Source organism: Galleria mellonella, unplaced genomic scaffold (assembly GCF_026898425.1).
Source record: "Galleria mellonella isolate WM207_F2 unplaced genomic scaffold, CSIRO_AGI_GalMel_v1 utg266, whole genome shotgun sequence".
In the NCBI taxonomy this organism is placed as follows: domain Eukaryota; kingdom Metazoa; phylum Arthropoda; class Insecta; order Lepidoptera; family Pyralidae; genus Galleria; species Galleria mellonella.
The window spans coordinates 2,285,270-2,299,836 of record NW_026442061.1 but is presented as its reverse complement, the minus strand read 5'-3'; the positions used below and the strand labels follow the sequence as shown (position 1 = coordinate 2,299,836).

The 14,567-nt window shown below is 32.5% G+C and overlaps 1 protein-coding gene across 1 annotated transcript in view; it reads right to left on the bottom strand.

Moving 5' to 3' along the window:
• Positions 1–716: 716 nt before the first annotated feature.
• LOC113519320 (zinc finger-containing ubiquitin peptidase 1-like) overlaps positions 717–14,567 on the bottom strand; it is a 31,335-nt gene continuing 17,484 nt past the window's right edge. The window contains exons 14-16 of the mRNA XM_052895199.1: positions 14,259–14,347; positions 12,901–13,041; positions 717–12,048 (exon numbers count right to left, since the gene is read on the bottom strand). Of these exons, the coding sequence (XP_052751159.1) occupies positions 12,013–12,048; positions 12,901–13,041; positions 14,259–14,347 (266 nt within the window). The 3' untranslated portion in view covers positions 717–12,012. The remainder of the gene's footprint in view (positions 12,049–12,900; positions 13,042–14,258; positions 14,348–14,567) is intronic.

Sequence of the window (14,567 nt, the reverse complement as noted above, 5' to 3'; positions counted from 1 at the left end):
TTCATAGCAATATAGATTGTGTCGGAAACATGATTAATGCAGCTTCTAAAAATATGCCACATATATAAAGTATCATACATATTAAGCCAGGATTAGAGAATCTATTACTGTACGAAATTTTAGTAAAATTAATCGAGTTATTTAAATGTAATTGGGTGACACATAATTTAACCAGAGGGAGACTTTGTACAAAAATCGATTGCTTGGGTACCTCTGTCCCATTCGTGTTTCAACCGTGAAGCAGTTGTGTTTGCATGACTGTGTTACGGTTTGAAGAGTGGGATATGGCGTGAATTTATAGGGTACAGAGGAATAACATCCGAGTCCTCAGGAATGGCAATGCATGGGGGGTATCATGGGCGAAACAGTATACTCTGTTATGTCTATGCTACTGCTCATGTCTATAGGCGACGGTTACCACTTTCCATCAGGTGGGCCGTCAGCTTGTTTGCCATTCTAAGTTGTATAAAAAAAATATATAATTTTAGTATAACTTTTTTTAATTGCAGTCAATTGTACTAAAAGATTAATTTTGCTGGTGTGGATGCTGCTAGTAAGTATTATTATTAGTCAAGTAGGTATGGGCATTTCAGTCTGGCAACATTAGCAGAAATTGTTAATTTTTTATATTCCTGATTGACTACAAAAACTAAGCTTTTTTAAAAATTCTATAAGAAAAAAAGGGCGATAGGAGGAACTTTGAATAAAAACACACATTTCGGTAACTTATAATAGTTTATTGAAGAAACATTAGATGTTAGCACAGCCTAGCTGTCCCTACGAAGCTCTCGCTTCTCTACATTACAAGGCAAAGTGACCGATTACAGCTCCCAGTTAGTTAGTGCTTATGGTTGTTTGAAAAATAACGATATGGTGAGAAACCGTCGTAACTAGATAGGATTATTTAGTGTTATTTATAGAAAGTAGATAGGTGTAACATTACTTATATAAATTTTACTTATATTCTGACATAAACTAACAAATTACAACTTGAATCAATTTTATATTAACAATTGTGGGTAGTTTATTTCTCATATAAAGTAAAAATATATATAATATCGAGGATATATTCTTATAATATCTAAAAACGGTTCTATTATGGATTGCATTTTATTGCTTACTATGTTTTTCATTAACTAAACATGCGTGGAAGAAGAATACAAATTTTCACTTAGAGATAAATAAATTAACCAATGTAAATGACCGTAGACAATCTCAAGATCAAGATACTCCATTTGTACTTACCACATTCAATGAAAATAAATAAATAAATAATATATACATTTCGTATTTTTCAAGCAACCAATATGAATAACATTGGTGACTACACTTTCCTATCACAGGTTGTTTTTATCAGTATTATAACACCGGTGAAACGTAAGCAATTCATATTTGAGGTTCGCACAATTTGACGTTAATTATATATGATCACTTGGTAACCGAGGGGAGATTTCAAAAATTTTTGTACCTCTCTCTAAATTCGAAATAAATGATTTGTAGAAACAGATCCATAAATTGTGTTACAATTATTATAGAAAATAAAATTATATTTACAATTATTGAAATGACAAGACAGTTCAGTGACGTTACCAAGTACATACATATGATTTGTGCATTCATTTTATTTAATACATTTAGTATATATGGTGTATAAGTAAACATTTTATAGACCTTTTAAATATTAACGTCAAATTGTATACAATTGAAGTTTGAAAATATCAAATAGTGAGACGCGGCATTTTGTTTTAAATATCACATGAATGAGTGCATTTATACTCTAAAAATTGTTTATTGAACATGCAGTGTTACTTATGAACCCGTTAACATTGAATATTATCTATACATTAGTTGTACATAAAAAATAATATAAAGAGAAAATTATACAAAAAAATAATTATTAAATATTAAATTATAATAAATATATGTATGTTCCAAGTAACACTGCTTCGCTAACTACAATTATATACATCTAATTCAGTTACAAACTAAATTAACACCAACATATTGCCCAATCCTTAGTTTGTACTAAGCGTGGTACCGACCCATTACTACGCGATCGAGCCAAAGTATGCGTAAATGACTAAAAAATGACGAAGGTTGCCTTCTTAAAACAGTTAAAATAGTACAATCGGTTGCATATATAAGTACATGAGAAGCTAACAGCGTTAGGCCAGATTCACAGTATAGTGCCACTCTTAGTCTGATTCAATGTTTTGTAAAAAACAATATGTATATTATTTAATTATTTATTTTAATACATTCATGAACATAACCTAGAGTACTGGGGGGAAAGGGATTGTTAGTAATGGAGACTGAGAATCCTATTGCTAGCAATATACCTAACCAGGTCGATCTCCTCGCGGTTCTCCCTGGAAACTATCATGGTTAATTCCTAATGAATTCATCATGATGGGCTGCTAACTGGCCTGTTTTCACTCTAATCTATCACCCTTCACTGGTGCTCCGCCAGCGTATCTCGTTAGTGCAGGCGGGGTTACAATGCCATTTTCACTCATCAAAAAAAAAACCTAGAGTACTTACAATGCTCATATAACGAGTAAGTACATGAATTCTATTATTTTTGCTTTATTTACAAACCCTATAGATAATCCGGGTTCTCAAGGCTGACTGGAAAAAATCCCTTCAAGGGATAAGTCCACTTGGGTACAATATAGTTATGATTTGATATCTATATTAAAATGTACATAATTAAATGTGTATTCAAAATTCAATTGAGTACCGTTCCAATCAATCTCGAATTGTTTGCAATGACTATACCGAAAGTGGCATTATAGAGCGAATCTGGCTTCAATTGCCTTATTGAACAATATATAGGTGAAATCGAAATTGATAATGGTACATATCTATTATGTAACATATTAAGATAGAAATTTGACGAATCAAAAACATTCTAAGACGACAAAAATGTTGAGTCTCCCATATTAATTCAACAGCAAAACACATCGCCATAATATGGAAGGCTTAAAATTGTTTGTCATTTTTCGACCCACGTTTCGTTTGTGAAAATACTCAGTTTCGCTGGTAGAACACCTCTTTTGAAAGAGGCTATTTCGATTTTATCCTGCGTAGGCTGAGATTCTTTGAAGACATAGAAAATATTGAACCTCTATACCTTTTAAGTTAGTGTGTTTGAAAGATTAAATATTTTTTTTTGTCGTTTTTAGCCCACCTTTTTCTCTTTCCAGTGTTACTGTATAGAAAACTCCCTTAATAGAATGCTAATGATGTCGATTTCAAAGTAAAAGTTATGTCATGTAAAAATGTATGTTACAATGTAATAATAAATGTATGATATAAGAATATAGTAATTATATTCGGCAGTGGACGACACATGCGTGAATTAAATATTTGTAAGGAATTAATATTTAACTATATATATATATATATATATATATATATATATATATATATATAGAATTCTTTAATTTGAAATGATTCTCATTTTAATTTAAATATTGTCAAACAAAATTAATTATATATATAGTTAATTTTCTACAATACTCTTCAATGTATATATTTATTTATATGTGCAGTCGATTATATACTAAGGTTTACTTAATTGAAAATACAACTAGAATTTAATTTAGACTCTTGCCAAATTATTATCATTTAATATAACGAGACGTATTTCTTTTAAAAATACATTCTTACATTAAAATGTGAAATTTAAACCTTTCCGGTTCACTATAATAAATTTCGAGATTTACTTAAAGTTTTAAACGAATGTACAGTATTGTTTTAAAAATTAATAACACTTAATAGAGATGTTCCAACGAGCCGTACTCACGACACAATACCGTCTCAGTAATACTTTGTTCCCAGCGTTCAGAAGCAAATCACACTGACACACCGATCAGTTCGTTTTTAAAACATATCATTATATAGATATGGTTACACACGCCCTGTATGTTTTACCTTTTAGATTACGCTACATGTTTTAATTTTTATAAGAGACAGGAATTAATGTTAACATTTAGGAAAACTATGATAAAATAGAGTCCGAATAAAGAGATCCAGGTGAATTATCATAGTTTACTCAAATGATCACGTTACTTTCAGTCTCTTCTAAAACATTTTGTCATTGTGTAGACTAGCTTTTCCCAAAGTGGGCGATAACGCACCCTTGTGGGCGCTGCAGGTCTAAAGGGTAAGAGACCAAGAAAAAAAAAGGGGAGCGTTGTGTAGAGGCTAGGGGGGTGATTTGTTGATCTTGAAGTAATAGTGGTTTTTAAGCAAGTGAAAAAAATGGGGGCGCTAAAAAATAATTTATTCTCAAAGTGGGTAGTAATTTTTTTAAATTTGCATTAAAAAAAAGCAGGCATTAAGTCCGCCCTGTAGACATTTTCCAATGTGTGCAAAAGTATAAATAAATAAATAAATAGACAAAATAAGTTTGGGAACCCCTGATAGATATATAATAATTTATATACACACGACATAAATTAATCAAATCTTTCTTGGGTTTTGTAATTAACTGACTGAATCGAGATGGAGAAGACAAGATATGGGACTTTTTCCTTATATATATAAGGAAAAATTAAATAATTATATACAGAGAGAATCGAATGAATAGTAACCTTAACAAGGGCATGTCCTGCTAGTGAAATTGAATATCGTTTCTAAAGGGACACGATTCGAAAACCGAGAAATTTACTCATGCTTTAGATTATGTTTTAGGGCAGAAATTTAGTCTCAGATAGATTTTGTCTCACAAAAATAGTTGGTTATTTTTGTGGTGGCAAAATCAATTATTTTGATTTCTAAATTAACTACTACAATCTGTAATAATCTGTATATATCTTTCAGATAAAAGAAGAATTTTCCAAAATTGATTTATAATTAAGTAAGGAGATAACAAATAACCGAATTGAGAACCTCTTTTTTTGAAGTCGGTTAAAGAATTAAAAACGTCAAAAAATTTTGAATCTCTCATACTGATTTAACTAGCCGAGTCCAATTCAGCGCAACCAGCTGGTTAAATTAAGTCAATGCGAGATCCACGTGTCTTTGAACGTGTTCAGTTTTGCTGGTAGGACACTGCCTTCAATGGTTACGATTTTAATATCACCTTGTACAGGCGGACATAATAATTTGAGTAGTAATTTTTTTTTAAAATAAGAATCAATTTTATTTTAATTCATAAAAAAAAAAAACTAAGACCTTCTACAAACCTATTTTAATAATTACAAAGTTTTGTCTGTTTTTTAAAAAAATGGGAATTTAGCATAGAATCGAATACTTTATTTGATTTGAATAGGTAATGACAAAGTTCTTATATTGTTTTTTTTTTTTTTATCATATTTTTTATACCAAACTGGTATAAAAACACAAATACATACCAAACGGTGGCAAACTAGCATACAGCCCGTCTGATGGTAAACGATCACTGGAGCCTATGGACGCCTGCAACACTACACATGTGGTGTAATGTGTGCGTAATATAGGAAAGAGACAAAACAGTTTAATAGCTAAACTAGGTTTAAAAGAGGTTCAATGTTTTTATGAAATAAATACTTGTTAAAGGGCGAGGGTTGAGCAGCAGCGTCGCTCTTAAAACATCTCTAAAGCCTAACTGCAGTTGCTAACCCGCCTGCCAAGTTTGGCAACTAGTGGCAAAACTCTGCAAGAGGGAGGCTTATGTTGAGCAGTGTGCAGTTAAAAGCTGATACGATGACGATGACTCGTTATAATGCTAGGGCGTGTGTACCGCACTATACCACAACAAATATACAATAATTTGAACAACACCAACGACTAAAACAATTGGTCAATCGACGTTAAAATTACACAACAATATAAGGGGGGGGGGGGGGGAATTATTGAAGATTTGTTACTTCATAATTGACACAATTAATATGATATTACGTAAACTCCAAGCTCTGTTAAACGAAGCTTACGACGTCATGTATTCATGAATTTGTTATTAGTGGACTGGACGTTAACGCGTCATGCGAATAAGAATTCAAACATCATGTGATACAGTACAAAAAAGGAAAAAACAGAATCTCAATATATGTAGTAATTTACTATAATAAATCCTATTATTTATTTTTAAATTTATTTAAAACTGTATAGGATTGAATATACGAAACAAATCGTCAACTAAAAAATTACAGTTTTCTTGTTAATCTAAATTTAATATATTATAAATACAATATATATGGCAAATGTAGTGTTATTCACACCCAAAGGCAATGGTTACCATTCTAAGTATTAAAGAAAATATATATAATTATTATTTATATATTTTTCAAATTAACGAGTAAAAATAAAACATGTATATTTTTTATTTCATTAATAATCATAAATTGCATTAAATATACAAAGTTAGTCGTAAAAATTCATGAAAGTTAACAACTATCCCCAAGGAACAGAGTCGATGATATTAAGTTGATTTTCCCTGGAGGAAGTTGTTTTATATGTAGGGATGGTGTACCCATCAAGATATGCAAGTAATATTCGACCACGCTGCCACGTGTAATAGATTCTTTTTTCGACTAACATGTATACTATTTATTTTATATGAACATGTTACATGTCTGTATCATGAACATGTTACATGTTTGTACCATGAACATGTTACATGTTTGTACCATGAACATGTTACATGTTTGTACCATGAACATGTTACATGTTTGTACCATGAACATGTTACATGCTCATATCATGAACATGAATTCATGAATACATGACTTCACAATAGATAAGCGGAAGCTGTGAATTTACAAGTGTACAGAAATTAACACCAGCACCATTATTTGTTCCATACTGACCCCCACGTGTATTATCTACAATAACTACACAATTCGTATAGGAACTATAGCTTAAGTGCAAATTAATCGATTCTATGTTCGAAGCATTCGGATGTTTAGATTGTGAACGACGCGTTCAACTAATTTTACCGCTGACTGTACCATTATGGGTGCAACACTAAACAATAATATTCCCACTGAGCTATGACCCATTTGTATTGCTGCGGCATACATGTACAGATATTCTGATGTGGTTAAGAAACAATTATATACGGCTTACTTTATATATATATAAAAACTGGATTTTTTAGTACCACTTAAACCTCTTGGGCTTTATTAATCTTTAATCTTAATCTAATTTATCAATTAATTAATTTAATAATTAATAAAGCTTTATCAATTAATTTTAAAATAAAACAAACCTGCCCATTATGTTAATAATCCTTGTCCTCTTTCAAAGCAATACAATATCACAATTTCTTAACCAATTTTTTAAATATCTATTAATTTTTTTATATTATATGAATTGATTTTTTCAGAAATGTCATACAACTTTAAAATGGGTTTCAGAATTTAGCCCACAGTAGTTATATTTGTTTAGTGATGCACCAAAATGGTTAATATTATCTAAGTTAAAACTAACTAGTTTGAGAGTGCTATAACGCGTTAACTGTAATAATGATGGACAGACATTACTTAAAAGGATTATTATTATTATTATTATGTGCAGTATTTTACATGTGAATTTGAAGAAATGCATAGTTGCATAGATCCAATTTTTTTTCATTGATAAATTTCACAACCTTCTGTTCTTATAAATAATTATATATCGGAATTAGGGGTGCGGTGTGATATATAGCAATATATATATATATTGTCATATATCACCGCACCCCTGTGACGTGTGGCTGTAAAATGGTGTAGTGACAAAGATCGAAAAGGGAATGTTGCTTCGTTTGGCTATTTGGAGAGGATGGATGAAAGAATTACGAGATTTATCAAGCACGAATGAATGGAGACGTCAGTCCGCCCTAGACGGACGAATGTCGACCAAATAGGCGACGTGCTGAAGAAGGGCCAAATTGAAAGTACCCGTAATCGGCGAACGTGTATGAAAAGATTGATGAATGTGGATGAAGTGAAAGAGGTCTGTTTGAATTGGAGCATTTGGCGTTCCATTGTTTCTGCCTAGTGCAATGGGAGACAGGCGTGACGGATATGTGTGTATGTATGTGTATCTAATAGGTAAAAACTACAAAAATAATACCTATAATGTATTTGTATTTTTTTTTATATTCTGTATACTTAGATTATATAGATAGAGTGTCTCCATAAAAATGCTTCGAGAAAAGCGAGTCAACTTTATCAGACAATTTTGCGTGATAAATACTTAGAAGTAATTCTTTACAACTTCTATATTTATTTTGTCTTATAATTTCTGCATCTTTTTAATACGTAAATACTCATTTTATTTATTAAAAAATACGTCGAAATACATTTTATGCGTAAGTATATAGAACACAGATAAAAAAAAGAAACATGTCAGCTAATTTGACAATTAGCTGACAAAAAGTTGACCCGTTTTTGAGACTCGAGGCTTTATCTATATAACCTAAGACTGTATAATCAACAAGTAATTAATGTGAAGTAAAAATGTATTGAATAAATTAGGTGTCTATTAAATTTCGTTTAAGTAAGTTCGGTAGTTCAGCTAATAAATACGATCATACACTGGTGACCTATTAGTATTATTATTACCAAGTAGTAACATCTGTCCATCACAGTTACAGGTACCCGCAAATACCGTTTGCTCTATCTTATTTTATTGAATCCAAGGCAATGTCACGAAGCACGTTCTATCTAAGTTTACTCACTAGGGGCTTAGCCGCGAATTGTGCACTTTACAGTAATTCAATTGTAAACATTTAATTAATTATAATATTTAAATAAACAATTTTAAAGTTTACGATGGTCTCTATAAAACAATAATTTTGCGAAATTATTAAATTAAAATATAGATTAAGAGATAGGTTCAGAGACATTCCAGATTCAGCCCCATTGTCTATTATGATTATTTTTATAGAACCTTTTAAAATTTCAACTTAAAATCACTTATTACAAGTTAAATAACACGTGAATGTGCCTAGATCGCGACTAAGCCAAATTGTTCTAGATTACGGGCTATATATTTAATTGGTTGACCAGCTAAGGCCTAGGCGTTGTACAAAATGTTACATGATACTTGATTATACATCCAATTACATCGTTATTTGTTATTATAATTATATTTAGCGGATTACAGTTTATACATTAGTGTATTAATATTTTAAATACACTATCCTTATTTATCGCGACGAAAATTTGCAGCTAAATAATACCTACATACCTGATTTTTTTTGCCGACGTTTCGACGTTGATTGTACCACGTGGTGACCGTACGCAAACTGCTCGACGAACTAGCCGCTCACTTCAGTCCTGTCGTGATTACGACGTGGTGCAATCCACGTCGAAACGTAGGCAATAAAAATCAGATGGACCGCCATGGAAATGTTTCTCGAAATTTCGGATTAGAAAGAAATACAAATTTCTTGTTAAAATTACGTGAAACATACCGGTTAAAAATATTAAAAATGCTAAAATATCGTTCCTTTGAACTTTTGTGGTAGGATTTATGACTAAAGACATGTTAAGCTTATTTTTAGGTCGATTTTGTTATGACCAAAAACACGAAATTGAGTTACAAACTTCGGAATTTCATTTCATGGTAGACCCTCAGGTATGTAGGTACTATTTGCCTGTAATTTTTTAATTCGCGTTAAATCCGGATAGTATGTTAAAAATATATATACAACGACGGGAAATTTTAAAATTAACTAGTGTGTAAACGTCGGTATAGTAATTTCAAAGTAATGTCACGTCATTATATATTTATGTTAGGCAATATTATTATAGACAGGGCCTGATTTAAACATTCCGCCGTGCCGGGCAAACATAATAACCGCCTTTTACAATGACACCTTGCATTGTATTATATTGATTTTTAAAAAATACACTTACAGGCATAATGCAGCCTGAGTACTCCCCATTTTTGGTGGTCACTCTATTTTGCGCACCTTTTTTTTGCCGGTCTGGGCAATTGCCTGGCGCGCCCCTGGATAGGACCCTGACTATATGCTTTTAAAAATTACTGACGTGTAAAAAAATACACGCTTGTGTTTAGTTTACACTATGTGAGATTTTTTTTTATCAATTTTCGTGTTAATTCAGAAAATATTTTACACCTCACATGATTAATGGGAAAATATTTAAAAAGTAAACTTAATTAAAAAAAAAAATACGCTACACAACGAATAAGATAGACTGCTATACCAATAACATTAACCGATCTTTAGATAAAACTTATTTATATAATAATATTGCAAACTTAACATTTTTAAATGTTTTTTTTTTATTATTTTTTTTTTAATATATCAATCGAATAAGTTTCACCTCAAGATTCGGATCTATAATAACATTTGTTTTTGCTAAAAGGTCCAATGCGTACCATTTAAATTTGAGCAAATTATATAAATTTTAAATAAATAAATATTTATTTATTTAATATATCTGAATTAATTAACATAAGTAAACACTGTTTGCTCCCTATTCCGCCGAGATAAAATGTTATTCTGTCTATATATCAAGTAAACGAATCATCGGTAGATACGTTTTCGATACTGCACATATAAGATAGAGAAGAGGACGCTAAATGTTGCCGTCTCATTCATTCTCGTACATGCCAGCGATGGCGTATCTACCGATAGATTAGTCTATGATATCGCTTCAAAGATCTTTGCAATGAGCGTCGACCTAGACTATAAATAAATAGAGTTACCCATAATAATGACATCCCATTACTTTATATGTCGTATTTAAGCGAAGCAGTTAAGTTATGAACATACCATTATGTTAAGTCATTTCTCATTTAACCTGACTTTTGTATTATTTTAATTATATATCGATAAATTGAAGTAAATCAATAAAAAGCAATTAATAGTTATTAAGAACAAAGGTTTTTTTTTTATACAACTTAGAATGGTAAACAAGCCGACGGCCCACCTGATGGAAAGTGGCAACCGTCGCCTATAGACATGAGCAGTACCATGGACATAAAAGGGTTTACATGAAATGCAGGTAAAACACATTTATCAACAAATTCTTGTTTAATATACAAAAACTTATGTCAATTTTAATTTTTAATAATATTATTTATTAGAAGGGAATAAAACAGATGATAAAAATTGTAATAAAACCATCTGGTTAGCTTAGTGATCAAATAAATATAAAAAAATCATCTCATGTTAGGGTTGTCTCAATGATAAGTTCATAACTTTAGGCAAATATTAAAAAAATATTTGTTTATTATTAAAATTTATTTCACTTCTGCTTAAATTTGAAATGCATTAATATAAGTTTTTTTTGGTAGAACGTCGCAGCGTAAGGAAAGCTTTCATACATTCTTTTTTACAGCAGAATTGACAAAAATAAAATTATTATAATTGACAAATTATACTAGAAGTGAGGTAGAATATGGACTATAAATATAGTTTATAATTAGTGACAGATGAGATAAACAATACAGTCCAAAGAGAAAGTCGGAAGGGATTGTCCCATAAGATACCAATGCTATGTCTGAAACTAACTATAAATGATAAAGTTCATCAAGTAGAGATATTTTTTTCCAATTATTACATTTTGCCAAGATCAATTTTTACCGTAAAATGTGAAAAAAAAAAATTGACAACCCTTTTAGTTAGAACGAAATTTTTTTTTAATTTTTTAAAATTTCTAAAATTGAATCCCCACATGTGTATTATTAAATGGACGCATTAATTGAGCTACGCTCAAGCCGCTTTCAAGAATATTAATATCAAGAGAGCGCACTTTTTATAGGTTGTGCAGAGTGTTCTTTTTTCAAATTTAATCTATGATACATTTTTTATTTTATTTTTTTATTTATCTATGTTCTTTTATATCCAGCCAGCATCTTAATTTGATTTCAACTATTATATTTTATTGTAAGCCAATATTTGGACCTAGCATTGGCAGCTAAGTGCAGGACATAGGCAGTATATATTCTAAGTATAAAAAGAAACCGTTATAGCTATGCGCAATGAAGTTTTCGTTATAATTGAGATGTATGTATGTACTATAGGCCTCTGAATGTGCAGGACGAGGGGCGTGGCCCCACTCACCTGTCCTATGGTATGCGGACAGACTGGAGGACTTTGCTGGCCTGCAAACATAAATATTAATTGTAATACAGTATAATAGTACAGCAGTTTTTGTTTAAAGGATAAAAATGGAATAGTTACACAGTCTGTCGCCTGTATAAGTAATCAGATAGATTTACGGAGGCACTATGCGGAAGTAAAACTGACTTGGCAAATTTAGCAATGTACCCTACATTGGCTGATTTTTTTTATGATAAAGGTTCCAATAGAGACGCCATGTTCTCAAGATTTAGTATGGGTGACATGGTGTCTGTTATATTTATTGCCAGTGCCCTCGTTAAGGCAAACACTGAGTGTTGGGGAGGGGGGGGGGGGATGGTAATGATGGCATCCTCTGGTGTTAAGTTCCAAGGCCAATTTCGTTAATATTCAGCAAGAAAGATCCAATTCTCAGAAACATCCAAATTTCCCATGTAACCAGTCATGAAAGCACTAGCTCTAGAAGAAGACCCGAGGTCTTTTTTTAATGGGTGAAGATGGAATGGTACCCTCGCCTGCGCTATCGGTTAACGCTGGAGGGGTACCAGTGTAAGGTAAGGATGAAGGCAGGTCAGTTGGCTAATAGTGAACCAATTGAACAAGAATTAACCACTATGGTTTCCATGGGGAACCGCGTGGAGGTCGGCCTGATAGGCTGCTAGCAATATAGCAATAGGGTTATTAAATTTCATTACTAACAATTACTTTTCGCCCAGACCCGAGGGTCGGCCTAAGGACCCCACCTGAGACCTCCTAGGAGTGATATGTATGTAACCAGCGATATGGATTTCCGCAAGATAACATCTAGTTCAGTAAAATATCCTCCTAGGAGGGCTAAGAAGACTTGCGTAGTAGTAATGTAGTTCGGTAGCGACCTCGTACTCGGCCTGCGAGGCGCAGACGCCGGTGACGGCCAGCAGCTGGTACTGCCGCGCGCGGAGGGCGGGTGCGCCGCGCCGCAGCAGCCGCAGCGCACCGCCGCTCGCCGCATTACTGCCGCACACCACCGCGCGGACCTGCGCCCAACAATACAATGTAACAAATGAGGCTACATTCGAGAGGTCGGTATCGTAAAAAAATATGAATACTGGCCATTTATAGTTTGGAAAACAAGATCGTATAGAATTAAAAATGTGAACGTTCCAATTTCGAATTTCCCTCCATATTGTATCACGAGCTAAATTAAAATATTGTGTATAAGTAATTTAAAAAAAATAATCTATATAGATTAGGGAACAATTTCGCGTGATAATTTTTAACGACATAGAATGCCGCTTAAAACTGGACGTATTTACTCTAAATAAACTTTTTAGCTGTACTTCGTATGCGTGGATTACAAGAGTTGAAAACCCAATGAAACAGACAAATTTTAGGTGGCGTATTAAGAAAACACCACCAGATTTTAAGTGAGACATTCACAAACACCGCATTCGCATTAAATTTGATGCAGTAGTTTTTGGTGTGACATCGGAATAGACAGGCAGATAGAAAAAAAAATCTAAAAATTATTGTTTCAGCTTCTATTGGTTATTTTTCTTTACTGTCTTCCACAGACATTGGCCAGTTATAATTTTACTATACAGGTAGTCCTCGACTTACGTCGTTTTGATTTACGACCTTTCAAGTTACGTCGAACATTGTTTTGACACTATTCCTCAAGCATACGGCAATTGTTTCGATTTCCGGTATAGTAGGATTCACTTTACTTCATATATAATTATTTTAAAAACTTACTGTTGATAATAAAGTTTTTTATTTTTATACAACTTAGAATGGCAAACAAGCTGACGGCCCACCTGATGGAAAGTGGTAACCGTCGCCTATAGACATGAGCAATATCATGGACATAACAGAGTGTACTGTTTCGTCCATGATACCCCCATGCGTTGGCAATTCTGAGGACTCAGATGTTATTCTTCTGTACCCTGTAAATTCACGCCATATACCACCCTTCAAACCGAAACACAGCCATGCAAACACAACTACTTTACGGTTGAAACACGAATGGGACAGAGGTACCCAAGCAAACGACTTTTGTACAAAGTCTCCTTCTGGTAAAATATATAGGTAGGTATTTGGTAAAATGTATATCCTTTGTTATAAATGCAGTTTTTTTTTTATTTTGAATCAAAACGACGTAAGTGAAATACGTCTCAACTTACGTCGTTTCGATTTACGTCGCATATTTCGAGAACCTAACATGCCGTAAGATTACAAATAATAATATACTCACTTGTGCGGGTGAATGTGATGGATCTAGCACTAGTAATGTCGCCTTGCCGTCTTTGTGTTTTTCATACCCTATTATTGTACGGGAGTGGCCTGCGAAATGAGAATAACAATATAAGAACATTATCATGTTATTAACCTCTGCTGATAGTAAATGCTGTAACACGACTCTTTTAATCCTCCAGAAGTGAAGTGATAATTAGTAATATAGATCAATAGTTTAATGATGGCAATATACTTTTTTTTTATACAACTTAGAATGGCAAACAAGCTGACTGCCCACCTGATGGAAAGTGGTAACCGTCGCCTATAG